At 38.4% G+C, this 27,459-nt stretch overlaps 1 protein-coding gene across 2 annotated transcripts in view; it reads left to right on the plus strand.

Annotated features, from left to right (window-relative positions):
• Positions 1-27,459, plus strand: part of elp2 (elongator acetyltransferase complex subunit 2) — a 96,522-nt gene that overhangs the window by 26,371 nt on the left and 42,692 nt on the right. The window contains exons 1-15 of one of the 2 annotated variants that reach the window (XM_062980840.1): positions 512-564; positions 2,086-2,196; positions 4,571-4,727; positions 8,151-8,228; positions 9,403-9,467; positions 11,539-11,605; positions 14,061-14,204; positions 15,933-16,028; positions 18,812-18,912; positions 21,238-21,369; positions 22,168-22,317; positions 23,367-23,555; positions 25,413-25,482; positions 26,510-26,608; positions 27,035-27,092. In XM_062980840.1, coding sequence (XP_062836910.1) covers positions 4,634-4,727; positions 8,151-8,228; positions 9,403-9,467; positions 11,539-11,605; positions 14,061-14,204; positions 15,933-16,028; positions 18,812-18,912; positions 21,238-21,369; positions 22,168-22,317; positions 23,367-23,555; positions 25,413-25,482; positions 26,510-26,608; positions 27,035-27,092 — 1,343 coding nt within the window. In that variant the 5' untranslated portion in view covers positions 512-564; positions 2,086-2,196; positions 4,571-4,633. Of the gene's footprint in view, positions 1-493; positions 565-2,085; positions 2,197-4,570; positions 4,728-8,150; positions 8,229-9,402; positions 9,468-11,538; positions 11,606-14,060; positions 14,205-15,932; positions 16,029-18,811; positions 18,913-21,237; positions 21,370-22,167; positions 22,318-23,366; positions 23,556-25,412; positions 25,483-26,509; positions 26,609-27,034; positions 27,093-27,459 lie in introns of those variants that run through there. The other variant, XM_062980839.1, reaches the window with a different exon arrangement.

Here is a 27,459-nt window from a genome sequence, read left to right on the forward strand (position 1 = left end):
TATTGCTGTGCAAAATTTTGTAATGTTTTTACATTAATGTTCCAGAGTGTGCCCTATTCTCATTAATACAAAAAAATCACAGTGAAAACACCATTTTAATGCATTATTTCAAGCTCTAGTTGTCTAAAATTCATTTAGATAGCAGTATGAAATAGAATCTGTACATTTTATTCTTTGGGAAATGATGTAGTTTGGGAAGAAATGGAAACCAATATGATGTGATTACAAGAGAATGATATAGGAAAGTGGTTTATATTCATAGATCTATCTAGTTTAGCAATGACTCTACAGTATTTTGCAGGTAGGAGAATGTTCTAGATGTATTTGTAGGTCCTTAGTAAAAAGGTTTGAGCACGCTGAGCGTTTGTAATCAGACAAGATTGGGTATTTTCATGGTGGTATATAAAAAGATTGCAAGTAAGCAGGTTGTTGTCATTTGAAAATCTTTTGAGTACAAATTGTGCAGTATCTTTATTTTCCCCATTTGTTACAGCTTTTCCAAAGGAATTGATTTCTGGAGCATCAGACAAACATCTTATTATTTGGGAAACACAAAATGAGAAGGTATGTAGAGGCACTATAATTTGTAAATGAAGAAAAAACCCTTGCATGTATTTTTAAAAGAAAAAAAGAGAGAACAAATAGAAACAAGAACAGCTTGTTCTTCTCAACCGAATAAAGCCTCCTCTATTCAAACTACAGTGGGTCTCTGTTATATGAAACAATCCTGTCATTGAAAATAGTAGCTGCATGTTATCTGTATTTCAACCTCAATGAGTGTCACTGTGAACATGAAACACATTTTTGTAACACTCATATACATTGTATATGCTATCTGTATGCTAGGGAGGCATCCCTAAAAATACTTACAAAGAGTAGATATAACCTACTGAGTTATTCCCAGTTTGTATATGTGTGCACTTGTGTATGTATACACACACATACAAGAATCAATGCTATAATAATTTTAATTAAAATTACATATTTCATCTTAAATTACATCGCTGTACAGCAGTGCACTTCTCACATTGTTGAAGCACAGATTTGCGAACCTCATACAAAGTTTCTCTTATAATTTTCTCACACTTCTCAACTGTTGGAGTCATTAATTCTGTTAAAGATGTATGCCTTTAAAAATATTCAAAATTATAAAGGTGTTTAATCATTTTGGGGACACCCTATGCAAGGATAGGCAATCCTTGGAAAAGTTAGTTTTTGAATTGCAGTTCGCAGAATGCCATTGCGTGCTTGATGCTTGTGGCTGAGTCTTGTGGCCCGGAAGAAGAAGAGGTGATATAACTAGTAGGCAAGCCCAGGAGCTGAGTGATCATCTATACAACAAAACATGAAATTTGTTTTAACAATGCCAGTCTGTAGTTGTTACGGACTAACAAATTAGTACCACAGAAGCTAAGGATTCATTAGATTATCCACTGAAAAATAGTGACTTTACAAAATGGCTTGAGGGAATTCATATCAATACAGTAGAGTCTCACTTATCCAACATAAACGGGCCGACAGAACGTTGGATAAGCGAATATGTTGGATAATAAGGAGAGATTAAGGAGAAGCCTATTAAACATTAAATTAGGTTATGATTTTACAAATTAAGCACCAAAACATCATGTTATACAACAAATTTGACAGAAAAAGTAGTTCAATACACAGTAATGCCATGTAGTAATTACTATATTTATTAATTTAGCACCAAAATATCATGATGTTTTGAAAACATTGACTACAAAAATACGTTGGATAATCCAGAACGTTGGATAAGTGAGTGTTGGATAAGTGAGACTCTACTGTACATCTTTTGATTCAGTCACCTTTTTGATCAAATGAATATCGCAGTGACATTCAGCCTCAAGTTGTCTTCCTCCTGTGTGTAAATGTTTTTTGGAACATTTTTTTCTTCCCATGAAGGAAAAAAAAATCTGGGATGATATTTTATAATCCTTTTAGCAAATAAATACCACATGTTTAATATCCTTACACATGTACTTTTTTGATATATGTCCACATGAGCCTTGCTTTATCCTAGAATAAAACTAGGGAATGTCTAAAGCTGCCATTTGCTGTTATCAGGACCAGATTGTGGTGAATGATGATCGGAATTGCAGGCCAATAGAAAGATCTCATGATGCCCCCCATTGCAAGAATGGAAACCCTGCCTTAATTGTAATCTGTCTTGCTTAGGTAAATGTGTGTGCAAATGCAAAGCATTGCTTGTGTATACATAATCTACTTGGGATGTTTGCTCACAGATGTGAAGACAGAAAGAATGGCACTTTATCCAGTCCTTGACCATCAGTGTAATTGTAAAGGAGAATTGTGACTTGCATACAAAACAGTGCCTTCCTCGCCCGTTCTCTGAGCAAATCTGATGCCGGAGGAGGAAGTAGTGTTTTGGCAATAAAGACAAATTTCTCTTTGATGAGGTACCTGCTTTATTTGAACAAATATGCTGAAAAGCTGAACCCTTATTGAGAAACTATAGCAGGGTGAAGTGAGAATTGTGCCCCTTGTTCCCAAAGGTCGAGTTGACAACTGAACAGACAGTGATTACAATGCATTTAGTATGCTTACTATTGAAGTGTTGTTAACTGGTGGAACAGAAAGCTCAGTAATACTTTTAAAGTGGGTGCTAGTCTTTATTTTTCTAAAATGGAAACTAAATGGAATTAAGAAGGCTCAATGAATGAAGGATACAGTGTTATCATAAATAAACTAATTCTCAGATCAAAGACTTGTCTGGTAAAAATTCTGGAGCATTTTCTGATTATATGGATACCAATGTATTGCAGGGTATATAATGTCATGTTATGCCATAGGCCAGATCTGCACTGTGCAGATCTGATCCCAGGATCTGATCCCAGATTATCTGCTTTGAACAAGATTATATGAGTCTACATTGCCAGATAATCTGGTATAAGCAGATAAGTTTTAAAATTGTTTTATTTGATATCTTAATTGGGTTTTTAGGATATGATGTTTTAATTGATTATGTATTGCTGTCTAATGTGTTTGTATGAATTTTATATGTTGTATACTGCTTTGAATCCCACCCATGGGAGAAAAGTGGGATAGAAATGAAATAAGAACAACAACAACCTGGGATCAAATCCTGGGACATAACATAGTGTAGATGTTGTCCTCAGCCAGGGCTAAGAAACACATCTTTGCTTATGGTGGGATCTTTGTTTTAAGTACCTGTCTCCTCCTCCTCCTCCACCTCCTCCTCTTTTTCCTCCTTCCTCCTCCTTGTATAAAATGTAATCCATGCCATCTGTGTCTTTAAAAAAATGTGACTCCTTCAAAATTAGGAAACAGATATCTCAAAATAAAAGTTTTTTTGTTGATTTGTAAGAATCTTTTACATGAATATTTTCTACCTTAGAAAAATAGTTTTGATGAAGGCAATGTCACCCAGCCAAAGCACATCACTGATACTGCAGTGGGCCTTGCAATAAGATGTGCCACTCATGGTACATGATCTGGTTGATTCGTTTTCCATTGCCCTACTGCAAATATAACAGTAGATCTGTAATGTAAATGCTTATTCAGAGAGTGAGGCTGAGAAGAATTCAGAATAATTGCAGCTTTTTAATGGCTCGGGTAGGATGCATCCTATCTTTTATGTAAGAGTGAAAGCTTTTGACTCAGGATGGTTGTTGAAACACAAAATGTTGTGTTTCTTCTTAGTACCCAGAGCCAGAAAACATTAAGTGGAAAGATATGAAAACTCAGATATCAGTAAAAATATAAAATTACTTGTAGCCTGTGGGGTTTTTATTTCTTGACCACTATGAATTTTAGGTATCTTTCCAATGAATGAAATGAAAAATGTTCTAAAAGTGACCAGTAGGAGAGGGGATCTTGGAATCACATGCTGCAATAAGAAAACTTATATTCATTTTTGCTTGTGAGGCTGAAATGACTGAATAGTTTTATCCTTAATGCAGGTGGCTGAAACTTGGCGACACTTTTTACAGCTCTCCTGAGACAACATCATAAAATGCCTCTATTTTAGGTTTTCTTCCATGTTAATTTAACAAAACAGCCAAACAAACCTAATAAAAAGTTTGTGGGAACTACAATACCTATCTGACTTGCTATTAATCCATATTCTCCTTCCACCCTTATTCTATCTCAAGGATTTTCCTTTGATAGTTTTTGTGTTCAGTTTACCTGAATCTTTTTTAATTTGCAGCATATACCAGAAACTAGTCATGTATATTGAAAATGGATAAGAATAACAATAATGCTGTTTTTGTAAACTTCATGAAATTCTAGTTTTTAGCAAGAAACAAATTAACACTAATAATAGATATGACTTTGCACAGAGTATGTGCTTCCAATGAAACCTGAAAAAATGGCACACCGGTATTAGCCTGCGTATCCTCTCAATTGAAGCTTTACTGTTGCTTTTTTTTTTTTAAAAAAAAACACAGTTTCTTAGCATCCAGTCATTTCCATGGTTGGATAATTCTAAAAACTGTATTTTGCATAGTAATTTTGAATTTGACTATTGCTGTCATCCCTTAATGCAGTTTTATAACCTTCTGTTTAGCTTGTGAATTGCACTCATCTTGAAGGTCACACCGAAGCAGTGTGTGCTTTGGATGCTGTTTACATGACAAATGGCTCTACAGCAGAGTTAGCTTTACTCATAGCTTCTGCAGCATCAGACTCAACAGTTAGAATTTGGTCTAAACAAGGAAAAGAAGGTAAGCTTCCAGATTTTGCTTTCTAACAAAGTAGGTATCAGAAATGGTACAGTGTTCCCTCACTTATTGCTGAGGTTAGATTCCAGGACCAGTGAAAATCTGCGAAGTAGGGATGCTATATTTATTTTAATATTTATACATTATTTTAGTAGTTATACACTATTTTAAGTCTTTATCAACCAATCTTGTGTTGATAAATCACTTCCTTCTCCTCCCGTTGCCGCTTGGGCTCCTTTTCTCTCCCTTTGGTTTCTCCTTTCTCCCTTCCTTAGGTTGTAAATTGTAATTTTTTATGATTTATAATAGTCTTTTAGAGTTTATTGAAAAACTGCAAATCAGTGAATTTGCGAAAAGTGAACCGAGAAGTAGTGAGGGAACACTGTATACATATTCTCTATAGCAAGCTATGTGGTGCAAATAATAGTAATGATGATAGATTTTTTTTGTTATGTGCCTCTTCTCACAGCTTGAGGCAGGGTACAACATACTATTAAAATACATATATTAAAAATACACATAACAAAAATTGACACTAATCCTCATATAATATAGGTTTTAAATTCACAACTTAAAATTGACTGGGTAGATCTGCTGGAAGAGATAGGTCTCCAGTTGGGTTTTGAATTTTGATAGTTAATTTCATGCATGCATACTCAGTTTTCCCCTTTAACTTCAGTGTTTAAACCCATATATAGACAGTCCCTTTCACAGATAACTCACAAATGGGTGAACTATGGGCATACAAAGGAATATAATCTCTTGACAGCATAGAGGAGGGTTAATGTCCCTGTGATATTTGGCTGTCTGTGTTCCTGTTCAAAAGATTTCACCCCACTTTCTATTCCTGTGAGAACTGGATTTTGAAAAAAATGACTTGTTGTGAAAACAAGAGTTGGTGATAAAGCTTCAGTGGAACACCTTTTCCCCATTCACTCTTTCAAGAGTGAATTTCCCTTTCAGGGGATAGATTTCTCTCACTTCCTGTTGTCTCACCCCCTTTCTTCATGATGAGTTGTTTGAAAGTTGGATGTTTGTAACTTAGGGACTGCCTGTATATTGGGATCGGATTTTAGCTTTAGAGAGACAAGTCCCTATCTCAACTTTTTTTTTCACCCTCCCAAGCAATATAAACTCAAAGGGCTGAATAAAGAAAGATGATTCCAACAATTCCTTCCTTCTGCATATGTGTTTCTCCCTCACTTAATTATAGGTTCAACTCAATTTCACCCTATGTGAGAGCAGATTAGAGAACGCCTCTTCTAATCATGGAGTTGAGAAAGACCACAAGGGCCATTCAGTCCAACACCAGGATTTCTTACACTTTTTCTACTCATGACATAATTTTTGTCCAAAAATGTTAATGTGACCCTAGGTGTATAGATATACAAATCAAACATACTGATAATAAAATATAAAGACATTAATTTTAAAACAATCCTTTGGATGTACATATAATTTTATCATTTATTAAAGATTAACGTGAATTTGCATACTGAGATGGATGTGTTTGTTTATTTTCCCATAAAGAATTAAATCTTGGTTGAATATTTGATTGTATAGGATGTAGCAGACATGGGAAAACTTTGGCTCTCCAGGAGCTTAGGACTTCTCCCACAATTCCTAACAGCCGATAAATTGGCTGAGATTTCTGGGAGTTGAAGTCCAAAACACCTGGAAGGCCGAAGTTTGCCCTTGCCTGGTCTAGAGCATTTTAAATATTTTTACACTATGCTGGCATGCTTGGTTTGCAGCCTCAAGTTGCAGAATACAATCTGTTTGGTTTCCTTTTTATCTCTTGGATTCATTTAAATGTCTAAAACAGCCACTAGTTGGCAAGCTATCTGGATTTTTGTTGGCTGCAGTATGCTTGCTTTTAGAGCAGTCATTAGTGATCTATTCAGTGAAGCTCTAAGACTTGTTGAAATGCTAACTTTCTTTAAAATTGTTTATTGTTACATTCTGCCATGACGCATGACTGGCATCTACTCGTATGTTGGCATTTAGGCAGCAGAGCTCGAGAACCGCTTTGTATGATTTTTAAGGGTCACAAACTGTTAATAGTGTGCAAGTTTGTGATCTGATGACTGATCAAATACAATTTGAATACTCTGATTTTTGAGAAGTCAGTAGAATTAGCTATATTTTGTTCATTGCATAGATGTTTTCATCTGGGGTTGGTGATACCCTCTAGATACTTTTGAGTATGGGTTGCTGTGATTTATTTCGGGCTGTGTGGCCATGTTCCAGTAACATTCTCTCCTGACGTTTCACCTTCATCTATGGCTGGCACCTTCGGAGGTACTGTTGCTAGTGAGGCAAATGGGGTGTGTGTGTATATATATATATGGAATGCTCAGGGTGGGAGAAAGAACCCTTGTCTGTTTGTGAATGTTGCAATTAGCAAGCTTGATTAGCATTGAATAGCCTTGCAGCTGCAAAGTCAATCAGTGAGGGTATTTGCATAGAGGTAGCTTGGCTGTTATGCCTGGAAACATCCTTTGTTTGGGAGGTGTTAACTGGCACTTGGTTGTTTGCTGTCTGGGGAGAATTTACCATGATTTCTTGGAGTTGTAGGTACTGAGATGTATAGTTCACCTGCCATCTAAGAGCACTCCAAACTCCAACAACGATGGACCTGGACCTAACTTGCACACAGAATCCCCATGACCAACAAAAATATTGGAGATCTTTGGAGGGAATTGTAGTTCACCTACATCCAGAGCACACTATAAACACAAACAATGATGGATCTGGACCAAACTTGGCATGCATACCCAATATGCCCAAATTTGAATACTGGTGGGTTTTGAAGGGAATTGGCCTGGGCATTTTGGAGTTGTAGGTACTGGAATTTATAGTTCAGCTTCAATCAATGAATACTCTGAACTCTACCAAAGATGGAATTGGACTTGGCACACAGAATACTGGAGGTCTTTGGGGAAAATTCACCTTGATTTGGGTGATTTGTAGTTCACCTACATCCAGAGAGCACTGGGAATCCAAACACTGATGGATCTGGATGAAACATGGCTGAAATTTGATGACTGGAAGGGTTTGGGGGGAACTGGTCATCCTTTATGGGAGTTGTAGTTCACCCACAACCAGAGAGCACACTGCACCCCACCAATGATGCATCTAGAGCTAACTTGCCCAACATAACAAACTTTAAGTACTGATGGAGTTTTTTGGGGTTAACCTGGCATAATGTGAGTTGTAGTTCACCTACAACTTTAAGAATTTTGTACAAATAAAAATTGACTTTTTCAAATAACCTGGGCAATGCCAGATACCCAAGCTAGTTATGAAGAATCATTTAAATGAATCTTGGTGGGTATTCGTTGCTTTTTAGCTATTATTTGCTGCTTATCCTTCCTCCATCGACTTTCTCAAATGGACAAAACTATTTTGCCTTCTCTTTCTTAGTTCAATGTCTTCAGAAACTGCTCTTTGGAAATGGGTTTGCAATGGATGTTTCTTTGTCCTTCTTGCCTGGCAGCAATAGTAAGTGTATCTACGTAATCGTTTAGTTATTTGAAGCAATCATTAATAATGTTTTAAACATTCCTCTCAGTACAGTCAATGAATGGTAGCTCTATTCACAATCAGATCAAGGATCCTATTTTAAAGGCTCCTATGAAAACTACAGAACTGCAGTCATACTATCAAATGCTACAATAGACAGTAGCCATTTCCACGACAATATAACTTAACAATTTTGCTGCAACTTGGTGTAATTTAAAATTCTGCCGGATTGAATTTTTGAGAAGTTTTGTAGGAGTTCTGAATTTTGGTGGCTCTATTTAACAATTTGGTTGCATGTTTATTCATTTTCCATTGTATATCTCAGGGTAGTGTATAGAAAAATATTAGAAAAAAATATCATAATATAGAAATATTAAATGAACATTAAGTCACGTGTCTCTTAGAATAAGACTATTTAAAACCAGTTAAAGCAATTTAGAATAGTTTAAAATGGTAATTCAAACATGTGCAAATGGGATACATTCAGTTCAGACAAAAAGCAGGCATGTTTTAGACTACATGCTAAGATGACACCAGCGTTAGTGCCATTTGGGTTTCTGCCATATCTCTCCACAGTGTGGGATTGCGAGGAAGGCCCCTTCCAATAGACTTTATGTTTCATGCAGGCATTTATAGGGAGAGGCATTCAAAGTATTAAGTTCCCAAGCTATTTAGGCCTTTGCATTTTATCACTAACACCTTGAATTCAGACTGGAAATGTACTGGCATCTAGGGCAAGTACTTTAAAACTAGTATTATACAATATGTTCTTGTTCCAGTCAGCAGTCTAGCTGCTGCATTTGTGCTTGCTGCAGCTTTTAAGTTGTGATCAAATGCAGCGCCATGTAGAGACATTGCAGTCTAGTTTAGAAGTTGTCAGTGAATGAACTACTGTGACTAAGTTATAAACCTGTATGGATCTGTTCGGAGTTAGGCTTTACTGCATAGCAATAGGGCTTACTTCCTGGAAAACGTATAGGGGGTTACAGATGTATACAGATGAATTTCTTAGAAGCAAGTCCTACTGAGGCAAATTCCAGATGAGCGTGAATAAGATTTAAACCTTTTTTGCCCTATAATCCATTTGCTTTTCTGATTTTTAGAAGACGATCTTGACATAGCAATTTTTTCAATCATTACTTTGTTTCTACAGTACCAGTACTAGCTTGTGGCGGAGATGACTGTAAAATTCATCTATACGTACAACAAGCGGAACAGGTAAACGCTCCTTTTGTCTTTAATCTCACAAATGGAATGACATGCTTGATATTTATTGTAGTGTAATTCAGAGAGCACAATCTGTCGCAAGGGCATAATTATTGGGTGCCACCTTTGATGATCTGAAAATACATGCAAACTACTTTGAGAGAGGTGCTCTTTTAGATATTTGGGTACCAAGCTATTTATGACTCCATCTACACTGCCATATAATCTAGATTATCAAAGTAGATCGTTCACATTATTTGCTTTGAACTGGCTTATATGAGTCTACATTGCCATATAATCCAAAGCAGGTAATATGGATTTTATATGGCAGTGTAAATATGGCCTTAGAACAGTGATTACCAACCTGTGGGTCCCCAGGTGTTTTGTCCTATAACTCCCAGAAATCCCAGCCAGTTTACCAGCTGTTAGGAATTCTGGGAGTTGAAGGCCAAAAACATCTGGGAACCCACAGGGTGAGAACCACTGGCTTAGAGTAATTCTTATACATTAATGTAGAATATAGAAATACAGGTTGAATTTCCCTTATCCAAAATTTTTGGACCAGATTTTGGAATATTTGTATTTTCATAAAAATAGTACATGAGGGATGGGCCCCGGGGGGGGGGGGGGGGATAGTGGGGGAAGGTGGCTAGTCACAGGTCTAATGCTTTCTGTGGCCCTACATTATCATATAATGCAGATTATCAAAGCAGGCAGTTCTCGCTCTGACTGTCAGCAAACTTTCCTCCCTTTTAGCAAAGTAGCCTGGAAGGGCTTAGGAAAATCTTTCCCCTCCTCTCCCTTGGGATCACTCTACCCTTGCTCTCATGGCCTGTTTGCAGTACAGCTGTCCTGTCATGCGCTGCCATTAGGGATCCTTTTCCCTGATCTCTTTTTTTCTGTCTGTTAGAAAAAAAGGTCCCATTACAGTAAAACTCATATTGGACATGCAACTAACCCCCTTTTCCCAAAGATAAAAGTGGTTGGTTCATGGCAGAACATTTCAGTATAAGGGGAAATGGGATAAGTGTTAACTAGAGTTTAGTTTTAGGGGGCTAAGTAGATTAACTGGACAGGGATTTTTTTCATAATATGTAATATAGATGGTTGTGTTGTACTAAAAGTAGAGGTTGCAAAGGGACAGAAGAAGTACAACTCTGAAGAGATATCTGGACAATGGCGAATTAGATGCTACGCAGCTGTTCCTCCCTCAGGATTGTGGAGGGAAAAGGAAGCCAGATGGAGATGGAAGGGGACAGATATGGGAAAGAATGATGCAAGGAACAATAAGATCAGGAAGAGTTTACTAAATAATTATATATACACTGATAATTGATTTAAGTATTATGCTCTCCGGTTAAGAGAAATAAGGTGTGCAAAATGTTAAAGGACAATCAGGTTTCCTTTATTACAGGAGACACACAAAAAGAAGGATAAATCCAAATGACTGCACAGCAGTATTAGAAAAACAGCTAGAATTTAGAGGCATAAATAAATCCCGAGGGATAGCCATATTAATAAAGGATAGTCTGAGTTTAGAAATAGACAATGTAATAAAGGATACCGAAGGGAGATTTGTAATGGTAAAAAGGCAGATAAACAATATCCAGGTATCAATAATTTGTGTCTATTTTCTTAATCAGAATCAAGTAAGATTTATCAACAAAACACTTAAAGAATATAAAAGCAGGCTGCGGGGGCCATAATTATCGGAGGAGATATGGATGTTGAGTTATTTAAAAAAAATAAAAAGAAGAGGAACAGAAATTTCAGGATTGGAAAGTAAAATCAATCTTAAAAATGGAATCAGAAGTTAATAACAGTTTAGGAGAAAGAGTTGACCCCCCCCCCCCCTACATCTTACTCTCCCAGATACAAAAAAATCACTACAATAGTTTTTTTTTTGTAGGGAACAATAATGTATTGCCGATAAAAATTTAACAGTCAGTAATCATTGGCTAGGGGACCATGCACCCTTTCCAAAACATTTCAGTTTTGGAGTGTTTTGGATTCTGGGTTTCTTGATACGCGAAACTCAGTATGTAATGATTTTCATGCTACTTCATTATCCTGCTTATTGCAGTTTCAAAAAACTTTGGTACTTCATGGCCATGAAGACTGGATAAGAGGGGTCGAATGGACAGTTAATAGTAAGTACTAAAGATACAGTTTCTAACCTAATGTGAGGGGCTGATCAAGATCTCAAGAAAAAGACAAGTTTTTATCCTACTTGCATATTATCAGGGACAGGATTTTGGATGGCATGAAGCAAGAAGAGAAGAACTTGATAATGAGCTCTATACTTTTTGACATTATAGTCAAATATTTCTCATTAGAATTTTGCCCACATTAATTTTGTTCTTCACAGTTTCACATTTTGTTGCTATATAGAATATGCAGACTAACAAACAGCCAGATAATGAAGCCTTCTAGTACAAATGCTTTGTATAGGAGGATTAGGTAATGTGAAGGGCATGACATCTATACTGGAAAAAAATGTTAGAATTAAAACACAGTATCACACAGAACAGATTTTACTTGTGCTGCAAGTACTGTGTGCTGAAAATTAAGATTTTTAGTTGAAAAAAATATAAATGTTCTCTGTATAAATTATTTATGTGAATATTTTATTTTATTCTCTATAATCTGAGACTTGTGGGAAAGATGTGATAGAGCCCCTACCCACAACTACTGAAAATCTCTTTAATTTCCTATTTGGTTTCTGAAATTCAGAAGAAATCACTAATCCCCATTGATCATTCACTTTCAGGGTATATTTTAGAATCATGTTGCTTAGGCACTTGTTTAATTACATTGTGGTTGAGATTCTGATGTACAGGATTCCGATACTGAAGTACTGGCAGCCCCCAAGTTACAAACAAGACAGGTTCTGTAGGTTTGTTGAATTTGTGTGTAAGTCAGAACAGATACATTTTTAATTGTAGCTCCAGACATAGCATTGATAGGATAGCAGGGGGGCACCTGGCCAGACCTGCTTGGGTGCCCCCTTTCCTGCGGGTTGAGCATAGCCCCCCCCCCGGTCTCACTCCTTTCCCAATGAACAAGCCCACCTCCCCTCCCCTCCCTCTAAATTTGTATGGCCCGTGAATTATGTTATGAATGGCTCTTGGCAGAAAAAAGGTTTCCTACTCCTGGTGTAGATCATGAAAACAATGGATAGATGTTAAAGAAATGCGTGTTCCACAACACATGATTGTTCTGATGCATATCCTCAGGGCAACAGGATACTGTCAGGACAGAAAATAGAAAAATGAATAGTTTTCAATTTACAAGGGTTTGGGGCGAGGCCAGTCTCGCCCCCACTTCTGAGTCCTCCACGTTTCCCAGCGTGGCCCAGCTGGAGCGGCAGCAGAAGCCGGACCTGGGCGCCTGTTGTTGCCGCCGTCGGCCTTCACTCTCTCACCCACCCTCTTTTGCTCACTCATCCAGCAGGAGCAGCGTTCCTTCTTCTCTGGCTGCAGAAGCAGAGGCAGCCAGAGCAACATGGCAAGGGCCCAGCCGGTGCTGGTAGAGAAGGGTTAACTAGCTTCCCAGGGCTTGCAAGGGGAAGAAAAGCCACATAACAATTAAAATAATGTTTATAATATATCCCAGGTTCCCCGCGAAACAGCGAGTCCGCGATAAGCGAACCGCGAAGTAGCGGGGGAAGACTGTAGTGAGGAGTGTAAACAGTGAAGGTCCTTTAAGGATCTGTGTTGAGGATGAATGCTTTTAAACATGTTTCAGAATCAATGGAGAGGAATACTTTTTCACATGTAACATACAGGTGTTTTGGCCTACAACTCCTAGAAATCCCAGCCAGTTTACCAGCTGTTAGGATTGCTGGGGGTTAAAGGCCAAAGCATCTGGGGACCCACAGGTTGAGAACCACTGCTCTATAAAGACATTCTGGAGAAAAAGTCATTAGGGTTAGATATCAGTATAGTATTTTAGTGAGGCGCTTGCTAGGAAACCCTAGAAGTCAGGTTGTCTTTTGACTGTGTTGTGTTTCAGGCATCTGGTTCGCCACTGTTTGAATAGAATGGTGGGTTAAATTGGCTTTTGGTCTGATTCAGGAGGGCCTTTTGTATGTACTTTCTGTAGAGGTGCCTTGATGACTCCCTTCTCCCACTCAGCACAGTACAGCGACTTTCTGTCCCTTAGATTCACATTGACTTGAAGGGCTATGGATGTAACCCAAATATGTTGTCGAATACTTTCATGGCCGGAATCACAGGATTGTTGTGTGTTTTCCAGGCTGTATGGCCATGTTCCAGAAGTATTCCTGGATACTTCTGGAGCATGACCATACAGCCCAGAAAACACACAGCAACCCTATGTAACCCAACATTTTATTCATAACAGTTCAGGTAATGCTGAAAGTCTTTAAACCTGGAACAGCTTAGAGAACAATTTTACTGAGGCATCTGAAAAGACCCAGAAAGCCTAAAGTTAACTCAGGTATTTTTTTAGTGCTGCAGCTAATTTAGCAATATAACATGAATCCATTTGCTTTATCATGCCCATGATAATTGCTGTTTTCATTTGAACAAGGACTTTGCATTTTTCCCTTCTTTTTCATCATTGATTAAACTTTTTTCAAAGATGGGCATCTCTTCTTGGCAAGCTGTGCTCAGGATTGTCTGATAAGGATCTGGAAGATGCATGTTACATCATCATTTGTGGAAACCCAAGATGAGGACATCATTAGGTTGAAGGAGAACATTTTCACTGTAAAAGATAATAGCGGTAAGGCTGTACTTCCTCATTTGTGATTGGGTTTCCTAAGGTTCAGTAAAATTATTTTCACTAGAACTTTAAAAATAAAAGGTTTCTCTTTTTGTTTTTGAAATTTGCTATGTTTAAGAAAAAACATTCCCAACTGTACTAGGAACAATTAAGGTTTTTCTATGTGCTTTATTTCAACCAACCAACTGTCCCATACTCTGACATGGAAAACCATCCTGAACAGGGTTTTAATCTTTTATACAAAGTAACCTGTTTCACCAGGATAGTATGAAAAACATGATACTCTTCTCAATCTTATGAAAAATATTGGAGACAGCTTTCTTTCTGAAAATATTTTCCCTTTTCATTTGGCACTCCATTTTGTGAATATGTGGGAGATTCATCTGCACCAAATACTGTGAATGTACAAAAGTAATCCTTAATCACCACATCTCTATTTTCAAACCAGACTACTGGAGGTGCAAACTGCAGTGATGTATGAAGAGTGTACATTTCATTTTAGAAATATAAACTCTATAAGCTAGCTGGCATTGCCCCCCCCCCCCCGACGTGCGACGGGAAGTTGCTGCTAACTGTGAGGAAAAAAGGTTGAACATTGTGAAAGCCACCCACTGCATGACTATCAGCCTCCTCCCACCAGACTCAAATCAAGGAAGGGCTTCATGAGAACCACCACTCCTCTTGATGTCCCCCCAGCAACAGCAAGGGTGTCCCTCTGGGCAGCTAAACCAGGCAATTCCAACTGGATGGCCCCTCATGAGGGTCTGCCTCCAGGGGCAAACCAAGAATGGGCAACTTGGAAATCCCTAAATAGACTGAGAATTGGAGTGGGCAGATCAAAAGACAACCTGGCAAGATGGCACTACCTGGAGGAATCTTCCACCTTGTGTGACTGTGGAGCTGTACAAACAATTCCTCATATGTATGATTGCCCACAATGCCCTGCCTCATGCACGGAGGAGGAGTTGTTTAAAGCTACAGACAATGCGATTGCTGTTGCCCGCTTTTGGTCCAAAACTATTTAGCTATTTGTGATTCCTTTATTTTATCACTTTTAAACTTATTTATTATGCAATGCTTTTGACACGAAATAAATAAAATAAATTTTAGAAATTTCTGTACTGCTGAATTTTTTAACAGGATACCTCTTCACAATTAACTGCATAACTGTATTGCCCATGCTTTTCATTCAAAAGCATGATTAGTATCAAAAAGGGAGGTGTAGGTCAAAGTTGTGTTTTTGCTCACATCTGAAAATGAAAATTCAAATGCCACTGAAAGGCTAAAATCTTTTTATACAAACAGGCATTTAAAGATGAAGGTGTTTAAGATCTAGTCAGGGGATGTTATGGTTTTTAACTTTGAAAATGTTTGTTGGATTTTGACTGAAAATTTTAGTATTGTTTGTGTTTAATTCTGTTTTAATGTTTGTATATTTGTATATTTTAAACTGGATATCATTGCTTTTATGTCAAGCTCTTTGAGTCCCCTTTGGGGAGATATAGCGGGGGTATAAATAAATATTATAATAATAATAATAATAATAATAATAATCATCATCATCATCATCATCTAGTTGATTTCAGGGAATTATCAATTGGTGTTCTCATATGGAGCTGTCTGACAGCATGGTTTTAATATTGTATTTCATGCATAGTGGATCATGATGCTGCTTATCATAATAGCTTTGTATATTTTAATTCTTTTTTGTGCTTTGCTTTGTGGTAGGTTCAGAGAAATCCTTTGCTGTCACACTGGATTCTGTCTTAGCTGGACATGAAAACTGGGTCTATGCTGTCCATTGGCAGCCTTCATTTGTCAAAGGTAAGAAATTATGTAAACCAGAATTTAGGTTACAGATGGATATGCCCAAGACATGGGCCTGCCACTGAAAATGATAACCACTAGAATGTCAACTGGTGAGGTGGAATAGGGTCTGGGATATGGGAGACAATGATGTCATTTGATACATATCCAGTACCTCAAACTGAGCATGGGATGCTAGCTTTCTGTTTTTGTTTTGCCCTCTTTAGTATAATTTAATATATGGCTAAGGTCTAGATTATTTGAAGGACCATCTATCTCTCTATGAAACTGTTAGAAATCTACAATAATCTGGGGAGGGCCTTCTCTCTATCCCACCTCTCTCTCAAGTGTGGTGGGAGCAAAGGAAAGGGTCTTTTTGGTTTCCCCCAGGCTTTGAAACTCCCTTCCAAGAGGCCAGGATAGTCCCACTTCTACTTGCTTTTTGCAAGCAAGTTAAGACATTTCTTTGCCATCAAGCATTTGGAAGAGGATGTTGTAGGTGGGATTTTTGGGAGATATTTAAATGTATTTTTATTGCATTTTTATTATATCTTAACTATATTTTAACATATTTATGACACTAATATGTAATTGTTTTTATTTTGTAATTGGCATGTTTTTATATTTATTGTGTTCTGTCACATTATTGTAAGCCAACTTGAGTCCCTATGGGAGAAAGGCAGGATGCAGTGCTGTGTTGCCATAAGCAATAATTGCACACTGCATTTTTTCTATATTCTGCAGTAATTCAGCCAAAGATTAAAAAAGGTGTTGTTTTAGACTACAGTTACCATTATCACCCAGCTAGTCTGGCCACTTACACAGTAACTGGAAAATACTGAGAACTCTATTCTAAAAAATGATTTTAACAAGTTGTGGTTGATTTCTGTTTTATTAGTTTATAGCAGGGGTCCCCAAAACTACAGCCCGGGGGCCACATGCAGCACATCAAAGCCATTTATCCGGCCCCTGCGGTGGCAGCTCCCTCCTCCTTCACTGAGGAAGGTGCATGAGGCATGAAGTAGGGAAATGCACACGCCTTTTCTTTCTCCCTGGCCCTACGCGCACCTTTCCCACTGCCACTGAGGAAGGTGTGCACAGGGCGAGGGAAGAGGGAAAGGTGCGCACTTTTCCCGCCTCCTCCTTTACTCAGGGCGCGGCTTCCAAAGCTTTGCTTGTATTTATAATGGTATTTTAATTATTATTTAATTAATAATTAATTATTAAGGGGTGTTTTGCTAGTGCTTTTGGTGCACAAAGGCAGAAGGGGGTTGGAATAAATGGCCCAAGGAGTCTCTTCTAACCCTCTTTATTATTGTTGTTGTTGTTATTATTATTATTATTATTATTATTATTATTATTATTATTATTATTATTATTATTAACATTGAGGCTTGGTGCCCATCTGTCAGGGGTACTTTGCTTGTGCATTTGGTGCGAAAAGGCAGAAGGGGGCTGGACTAAATGGCCAAGGGGTCTCTTCCAACCCTCTTTGTCATCATCATCATCATCATCATTATCATTATTATTATTAACATTGAGGCTTGGTGGCCATCTGTCAGGGGTACTTTGCTTGTGTTTTTGGTGCGAAAAGGCAGAAGGGGGCTGGACTAAATGGCCCAGGGGGTCACTTCCAACCCTCTTTTTATCATCATCATCATCATCATCATCATCATCATCATTATTAACATTAGGCTTGGTGGCCATTTGTCAGGGGTGCTTTGCTTGTGTTTTTGGTGCGAAAAGGCAGAAGGGGGTTGGACTAAATGGCTTAAGGGGTCTCTTCCAACCCTCTTTATTATTATTATTGTTGTTGTTGTTGTTATTATTAACATTAAGGCTGTATTTTTCCCATTTTTTTTTTACTTCAAAATAAGTTATGTGCAGTGTGCATAGGAATTTGTTCATAGTTTTTTTAAAACTAAAGTCCGGCCCTCCAACGGTCTGAGGGACCGTGAACTGGCCCCCTGTTTTAAAAGTTTGTGGAGACCTTTGGTTTATAGTGCATGTAGTTGGGTGCTTCTAGTAAAGCAACATGTTAGGATGGATTCAGAAGTAATATTGTGAAATGTCCTCAGGTTAGGTCTACTAATATTTGATATCAGTGCTGAGGTAAAGATTTTTAATGGGTTTGGCCCATCTATTGGAATTTTCACATTAGAGGGGAGAGGGCATTGTTCTCCAGCAGTGCTATGTTGGCAATAAGTCATAGAAAGCTATGATCTCGTGTTTTTTAAACATGAATATCTGACAATAGTTTCAGTGGGTGCACCCTGCATCCCCCTAACAAGCAAGATGGGGCCCATTGTTAATGATTTCATTGTGCATCTGTTTTCATTTTCTTTCTCTTTCAAAAAATAGTCATAGCTCTGCCAATACAACCCACCTTAAGAGAGATCTCATCCTGCAATTAATCAGTCAATGGGTCACGATTTCTCATCCGAAGACCAAGTGAATCATACAGTGGACCATTCCTAATTATGACTATCCTTGCTACTATTTTTCCTTCTTTGTAATTGGAGCTGGATTAGTGTAATTTGGAAGATGTAATCCATTTGCAAATGTCACATTTTAAAGTAATAAAAACACAAATGCTACAATATCCAGTACTTAATATATTTTGTCCATATAGCCCTTTTGTAATTGCAACTAGATATTTATGCTGTCTTTGGCTCAGTACAGTTTGTTTTAAATTGTAGCTTTATCTTATAAGTCATTTGTTTTCCTTTGTACACTCAGTATTTGATAAAAAATGCATGATAACATCTTATACATGAGAAAATGTTTTCTTTGCACTGTAGATGGCAGAATGGAACAGCCAATGAGGCTCCTGTCTGCTTCAACAGACAAAACTGTGATCCTGTGGGCTCCGGATGATGAATCTGGGGTGTGGTTGGAACAGGTAGAAATGCTTTTTCTATTTTCCCCATTTGCATTTCTGCCCATCTAGTCCAAGAGGGAATCCGAAGTCCAAACCCAAAGAGAATTCAGGAAAGAAAGAATTTAATCACATCAGATTGTTTCTTCAGGACAAAGAGAAACATTCTGCAGTATTTCAAATGACAAACAACCAAGCCTTAATAACAGTAGAATTGCAGGGGTGTTCATACATCATGTTGTAGATGTGTTCACACTCTATGTACATGTGATCAGATGTTTGTCAGAATTCCTGTTCTCGTTTTAATTCTTGAGGTGTACCTATGTACAAGAATCCTCATACATTCAAGGTACAAATGAATTGTCAATCTCTTTGTTGCTGAATAAGCACATCAATATTTGTGTGAATAGATTAACACATGTTCACTTTATGTAACCATTTAAAATGCAGTTCTCTGCATTTTGCATAGCATGTCATTCTTTTTGTTCCTAATAAGTTTCTGTGGAAAATTCTGCAGATGTTTTATATATCAGTTATGACTTGAGAAAGGAAAGATACTGTCTTATCTTCAAATCTCAATAGTGTTATCTAGAGATGGGAAGGTCTGGGGGAAAAAACCCAGAAAAATTGGGGGGGAAACGGGACAAAAACCTATTTCCCCCAATTTTCTTTTTTCCCCAGGCCTTCCCATTAGGCTTGTACATGGATTCAGAATGGTCAGTTCCCTTCGGCCAATCCGCTTGTTCGGCTTGGCAGGGTGGCCGTAACGGTAAGGTACAGCCATTACATTTTTTTGTCCATTACAGAACCACGTGGCAGCCTATAATGGCTCCTCCTCTCCTACACAGCGTGGAGCAGCTGCTGCATGCTGCTCGCACAGGGTTTCCTTGTGAGCCCTGCCTTTTGGGCCGATCAGAATAGAAGAATGCAGTGACATGTCTTACGCAAGCTATGTCTAAGGAAAGGGTCCCAGAAAGGATGCTTCCTTAACCCCTTTCTTCAAACGTTCTTCAAATCCAGACTCCCTGGAAAGGAAGTTAGGAAAGGGTCCCAGGAAGGATGCTTCCTTAACCCTGTTCTTCAGACCCAGACTCAAAAAAAGAAAGGAAGAAAGGAAAGGGTCTAAGGAAGGATGCTTCCTTAACCCCGTTGCTCAAATCCAGTCTCCCTTGAAAGGAAGAAAGGAAAGGATCTCAAGAACAGAAAGAGGAGCCTCAGGAACTGACCTCATGAATGTTTTTTGCCTAAGAAAGCTCAGTGAAATACATGGAGATGAGATAAGTTGACAGGCAACTTGAAGGTGCACAGACACAAGACAGAGGAGGCAGGAGATAGATTGAGACCCTTTAATGTCAATCCGATTTACTGGATTTATTCTTATTTTTTCATTTCCTCTTTTTTTACATGCATTTTTGTCATATTTGTATTTGACTTTTATTAAATGCCTGTTAAGCTGCTCCTTTATGTTGAGTTCCCTGTTTAGCCAAGTACTTCTGTAGTACTCCATGCACTCCTGAAATCTTTAAAAAAAGCCACTGAGATTCAAGGTTATTACTACACTACAACATGGACTGGGAGTACAGTATATGTTTGCTACAAAGCATCACTTGCATATTGGGGCCCAGTTTTGTGAATCCATACCCCTGGGTCCTCCAGAGTGATTGACTCCTATGTATCCCTTTTTGCCATTTGTTGTGGCTTTCAAGCATATTGCCATGTAATCTATGGCTGTGTCAGGGACTAGAGAGATTGTAATTATGGTTCAAAATGATCAATAATGTTTCCAAGGGAAATAGCTTGTGTTATCCATAACCTGTGTCACTGTACATGCAACAACAACACAATTGGGGGCTAAAACTGAATATGGAAGCAGGACAAATTGATTTCTAAGGCTGGGTTCTAATTTGCAGAGCGGGTTTTGGATGCAGGCAGTGTTCCATCTGTGTTGGGCCCTTCTGATGAGGTATTACATTAAGTTGATTAGGCATTGTTTCGAGAAAGACTCTCTGTTATAACTGTATTGCAAGCTGCCTGTTAGCTTGGCAAGCAATCCTGTGACGTAATTTTAAATATTCAGATACAGTGTTGGAATAGACTTTTTCCCACTCCTTGAAAAAAACATAATGGTGTTTTAATAATTTCTAGTTTCTTTTTCTGTGTTTGTAATATGTCAACATGTGTCTTAAAGTGAGACAGAATCAATCATTTCATGTTTCTCCAAAAAGACTATTTTTTGTTTTTATTATGAATGTAATTCATAGATGAGAATTGGTTTTCTGCTAAGGTTTGAATCAGTGTAAAGAAAGGTGGTGATGGACTCATATATTTTGTATCTAATTTTCCAAAAAGGTCCGAGTGGGAGAAGTGGGTGGAAATACACTTGGGTTTTTTGACTGTCACTTCAGCCCAGATGGCTCCATGATTCTTGCTCTTGCGTTCCATGGAGCCCTGCATCTTTGGAAACAGAAAACAGAAAACAAGGCAAGCCAATTTATATCTACTACTAATTGGGATAATGTGCACTAAATATCTTAGTATGGGAAATTATTTCTTTTTGATCATTCGAAACAGATTTGGAAATTCATTCAGTACACCCACTTTAATTTGTGTCATAGTTAGTTGTGAACAAGATGAAATAAACTTATGTGACCAGGGTTTGCCTCTCAAGTAGTATAGATAGCCAACTTATTAATGTGTGAAGTTGCCTTTATTCAGAGTTATTGTATAAGACAGTGTGTGTTATGTTTGTATGTATGAAAGTGGACTGTTTTGCTTCACCGCAAAACTGGAATTTTTAAAACGTATTTCAAATTCATGTGCAGGAAATCACATTTTTGAATGGACTTCCTTGGGTTCCTGAAGGCAAATCTGACCCTCAAATCCTTTGATGTTGCCCAGCCTTGATCTATCTGTGATCTGTTTTGCATTGGTGTGATCCCTATTTCTAGGAGCCTCCGGTGGCCTAGGGGATAAAAGCCTCGTAACTTGAAGGTTGGGTTGCTGACCTGAAAGCTGCCAGGTTCGAATCCCACCCGGGGAGCTCCCTCTATCAGCTCCAGTTCCATGCGGGGACATGAGAGAAGCCTCCCACAAGGATGGTAAAACATCAAAAACATCCGGGCGTCCGCTGGGCAACGCCCTTGCAGACGGCCAATTCTCTCACTCCAGAAGCAACTCCGGTTGCTCCTGACACAAAATAAATAAATAAATCCCTATTTCTAAAGAGATGCCTTTTTGGCTCAACCACGGCCTCTAACATTAATGCTCTTGATTTAAAAGGGAGAGTGGATCCCACAAGTGGTGATTTCAGGACATTTCAGTGGTGTGCAAGATGTGAAGTGGGATCCAGAAGGAGAATTTATAATTTCTGTTGGTTTGGACCAAACAACAAGAATCTTTGCTCCATGGAAAAAAGGGAACAAAGGAGAGGTGGGTTTCTGTTTTTATTTATTTATTTATTTAAAAAGTTGAATTTTACATAGGAAGATACATTATCCAATATAATATGTGAAATATTTACAGAGATGTAGCTCAGGTTCTCTGTACTTTTTTGTACAGTGCTGTGATCTATAATTTGGTATTTTGATAGTATCACAATATCATAGAAGTGTAAAAAATAGTTATTGTACTAAAAGTAGTAGTTTATTAAAAACAATGATTTGTTATTTGTAGACTTCCCTTTAGATTTTATTCTGTTGTTGTTTATGTAGCATTTGGGATTCTATCCTGTTTCCTATTTTCATTCCTGAATAAAGATATTTAAAAAGAAACATCTCTAAAGAGAATGGCATGTTGTATGGAAATGAGCTTGGAATGGGTTAGGATATTGGACTTTTTGTTGAAATGCCTGTTCATTTTCCATGAAGGGCCCTTTTTTCTTGACAGTGCAGCAGACTGCAAGATAGGAATATATCTATATATATAAAAGAGTGATGGCATCAGGGCAGCGGACAAAACAACAAAACTACAGGCCCCCCAACCTCGAAATTTGACAACACAACCCATCATTCACGGCTCTAGGTTGATACAACAAAAAGAAAAGAAAAATAAAGTCCTAATTACAGGGAGAGGAATAATAGTTTTTATCCAATTGCTGCAGGTTAGAAGGCTAAGCTCCGCCCACTTGGTCTCCTAGCAACCTACTCAGCCCAGGGGACAGGCAGAGTTAGGCTTCACTTAGGCCTCTTCCACAGATTATCAGATTTTAACTGGATTATATGGCAGTGTAGACTCAAGGCCCTTCCACACAGCTATATAACCCATTTAGAATCTTATATTATCTGCTTTGAACTGGATTATCTTGACTCCACAATGCCATATAATCCACTTCAGTGTGCATACTAAACATAAAGACAACCATACAACAGACATTCAATACCACCACTACCTCAACAATTTCTCACCAACACCACCAGACAATGCCACAGCAACGCGTGGCTGGGCACAGCTAGTATAAATATAAATTGTTATTTTTTTAGATATCGTGGCATGAAATGGCAAGGCCCCAAGTCCACGGGTATGACATGCAGTGCCTAGCAATGATTGGACGATTTCAATTTGTGTCTGGAGCAGATGAGAAGGTTCTTCGTGTTTTTACTGCACCCAAAAATTTCATTGAAAACTTCAGCAGCCTTTCTGGTGTATCTCTGGAGAAACTGTGTTCTGGTGTAAGTATGTATTTCCTTCTTTTCAGAGACAAAATTAAAAAATATACTGTCTGGACTATAAATTTAGAGTCCTATATGAGACAGCAGTATGCTGAACACATAAAAGTGCCACTCTGAGTCAGATAATTGATTGGTCCAGCAGAACCTACTGCCAGAAATGAACAACTTGCTTCTTTGAGACACATATGTGACTTTGTAGTATAGAACTCTCTGACATACAAGAGTATCAAAGCTAGTATGCTATCTCAAATGTGTAGTTTTGAGACAGAATATTGAGATTGAATTTTTCTAATAATGTCTTTATAACAACAATTTTGAGCTAACTTGGTGAAGGCAGGAAGCTGCTGATATTCCCAGGTATATAAGGCTAGGATTACCATCCTAGATAAAACATCCCAGCCTTCTTCGTTGTTAATCCCATCACAGATATGTATTCGTTTGAACTAGCAAGAGATAGCAAGTTTCAGTTTTATAGCTCACTAGCTTGGGGACCCGGTGGTGCCCGGGTCATTTGAGAATGGTATTATTTGTCTTTTAATGTTATGTATTCTGTTTGGAGTGGGTGAACTACAATTCCCAGAATCATGGGTGAATCCTTCCCAAACACTGCCAGTATTATAAGTTGGCCATTTTGGGCGTGTGTACCAGATGTGCTGCAGTACTCTCTGGATGGCGGTGAACTACTGCAACTTCCAGATTCCCGGGGCAATTGCCCGGAAATATCTATCAGTATCCACAGCAGGCAATATTCAGTCTGTGTACTAAGTTTGGTCTAGATTCGTCATTGGCTGGGTTCAGTGATCTTTGGATGGAGGTGAACTACAACTCCCAAAATGAAGGCACCTTCCCACAAATACCTGCAGTATGTTCAGTAGGTCATGAGGCTTTTCTGTGTGAAGTGTGGTCCTAGTGCATTGTCGGTGGGGGTCAGTGTTTAAATGGCTACAGGTGAACTATAACTCCCTTTCCCCCCAACTTTTCCAATATGTTATATTGATTATGGGGGCTCTGTGTGCCAAGTGTGATTCTCATTCATTGCAGGTGAACTATAAATCCCAGTACCTACTACTCAACTTCCAGTCCAGTTCCCCTCAAAACCCACCAATAGTCAAATCTGGGCATATCGGGTCTGCATGGCAAGTTTGGCTGAGAGCCATCATTGTTTGGGTTCATAGCGTTCTGGGTGTAGGTAAACTACAACTCCTCTATATTCCCCAGTAGGAGTGACAGTGCTCTGACTTGAGGCAGGGTGAACTACAACTTCCACCATGTGGAGTGAATCCCTAAACTCCTCCAGTAAGTTTAGTTGCAGCTCAGTTCTGCTCTGTTTGTTCTGCAGAGAGATTGGAAAGGAAAGGGCAGTGGGCGGGGCCATGCAAATTCCACAGTAGTGGAGAACCCTGGGATGCCTGCCTGTGGTGGAAGAAAAAGCAAAATCTAGGATGAAATGGTCCCCAAATGAAAGCATTCCTTGGGTGGTGGGCTGTAGTGTTTGGGAAAGACATTGGCAGGGGCTGGGCTGCATGTTCATGGAGCTCGCTGTAACCGCAATGTCAGTGCAAAGGGGTGACTTGCTGGATTCTTAACCCTGGGAACTGTAGCCTGTTTGTGGAGGCCAGAGACTGTCTGTGTGAGCAGACATCCGTGCCACATACACACATAAGGGTTTTCGCTTTTATTATGGATTTAGATTAGATTTAGATTTAGATTAGATTAGATGATAGATGATTGTTCAAGATGAAAGCCATGACAAGGCTCCTTGTTTAAAGCTTCTGAATTTTTTTTATTTATAAGTGAGAATAGAACTCCAGATACTTATGTGTTATTTATTTTATGTGCACCTATGTTGCTTTTTAGCAAATGATCAATCTTCCAGAAGGGGCTACTGTACCAGCCTTGGGTCTGTCCAATAAGGCTGTGTTTCAAGGTAAGATGCTTCTTTAGTGTTAACTGACCAAAAGCTTAATTGTTTGAGGGACCATATACATTGACAAATGGGGATGTTATTCTGAAGTGGAGTACTCCAGATCAACATTGCCATAGTCTGCACATCCAATCCCCAAGCCAGCTGTCCATACTGCGTGCCTGAGTCATTCCAGCAGCTGGATGATGACCAGTGGTGCCACTGGACCATCTCCTTTATCTTGTCTCTGTCTTTCTGGGTTTTGTGGTGACTTCACAAAAGTGGCGGTGGTCATCACTTGGTGTCTGTATTGATCATAGTCATAGTGCAACATGAGAGAGGCGAGAAAGGAAAAGAGAAATTATTCCCTTCTTCCCCTGCTATCTTTTCCAATCTCCCCATTGCTCCAACTATCATCACTACAGGCAGCAGGCAATGACCTCTGCCATTTCCTTGCCCAGCAGTTGCCACAAAACCTTAAACAGCAGAGAAAGGGAAGTGCCACCACTGAAAGCAGGTTGGCAATGTGAATGGTAACGGTCATGTCTGAATTTTAACCATAGTTTGTTTCAGACAAGCCAACTTCAGATTATAGGTTATGAAGGTATCCTTCATATCTTCATATCTTAACAAACCATAGTTAAGATTAACCACATAGTCTACAGTTGTATGGCTAAACTAGGATTATTAAACAATGTAGTGGAAGATTCCTGAGGCTTGTTTGTGTTCACTAATAAAGTGTTTTCTTTTGATATCCAAACACATCTATTCTCCTCCTTCTGAGTTGTGTTATAGATATATGCTGTTTAGGCATACAATAATTAATAGAGTTTGATTTGGAATGTTGTTGAGTACTTATAATAATCTGGATTATATGGCAGTGTAGAAAGGGCCTTAATCTTGCTATCAAAACCTAATTAGATAATGAGCCAATTTCCATTTGTAATGACCTGTAAATTATAGTTGTTCCTTCCTCCTTAGTATTTCTTAGCAATTCTGTCTTTTGTGTATTGTTTAATTACTGATTTAAAAACAATGTGATCTTTTATAGCTGAAGATGCAGCAATTCAAGCAACTGAAGATGAAGAACAACTTAGTAATGCTTCAAGTCAGTATCGTGAGAATTACTTTCAACCATGTAGTCTGGCAGGTATGCAGCACATCGAAATGTAGAATGGAATGTATGGGACTTTTGCTTGAGAAGATAGATAAAGGAGGGAGATCTGTTGTAAGAAAACAATAATTTGTTATTGCTGTTGTGTGCTGTTGGTTATTTCTGACTTCTGCTCACCGTAAGGCTAATCTATCATGGGGTTTTCTTGGCAGGATTTGTTCAGAGGGATCTTGGTTTTACCTTCCTCTGAGGCTCCTTCTACATTGCCATATTTAAAGCAGATAATCCACATCATCTACTTTGAACTGGATTATATGAGTCTTCGCTGCCATATAATCCAGTCCAAATCATATAATCTGGATTTTATATGGCAGTATAGAATGGGCCCTAGTCCAACACCCAAACCATTAACATCACACTGGCTCAAGAAAACTAACTCAGTTCTAAACCAATTTCTTCCAGAACCTCCCACAGAAGATCATCTCTTACAGAACACACTGTGGCCTGAAACCCAAAAGTTGTAAGTTACTTGGTCCATAAATTTTGAAACAAAGGGGAAAATAAGGTGTTTTCGTTTATTTATTTTCCAGCCGTATTCTCAGAAATGGCCTTGGCTATTTGCTTGACTTCATTAAAGCCAAGTTCAAGATTTCTTCCAGTTTATCCTACCAACAGTCTTGGTACATGGAATAGATTTTTAGGGAAAAGATCTTGAACTTAAGTCTTTAGTAACAATGACATGGAAATAAGGACAATGCTTAGTATCTAATCTGTGTGTGATGTCCAATATTCTACATCACCTACTTAGTTAAATGTCCTTAAGTGCAGGCAGGATGGACCACTTTCTCCCTATGAAGCTGATACCCAATAAATTAAATGGTGGTGGT

Source organism: Anolis carolinensis, chromosome 4 (genome assembly GCF_035594765.1).
Source record: "Anolis carolinensis isolate JA03-04 chromosome 4, rAnoCar3.1.pri, whole genome shotgun sequence".
Classification (NCBI taxonomy): Eukaryota; Metazoa; Chordata; class Lepidosauria; order Squamata; family Dactyloidae; genus Anolis; species Anolis carolinensis.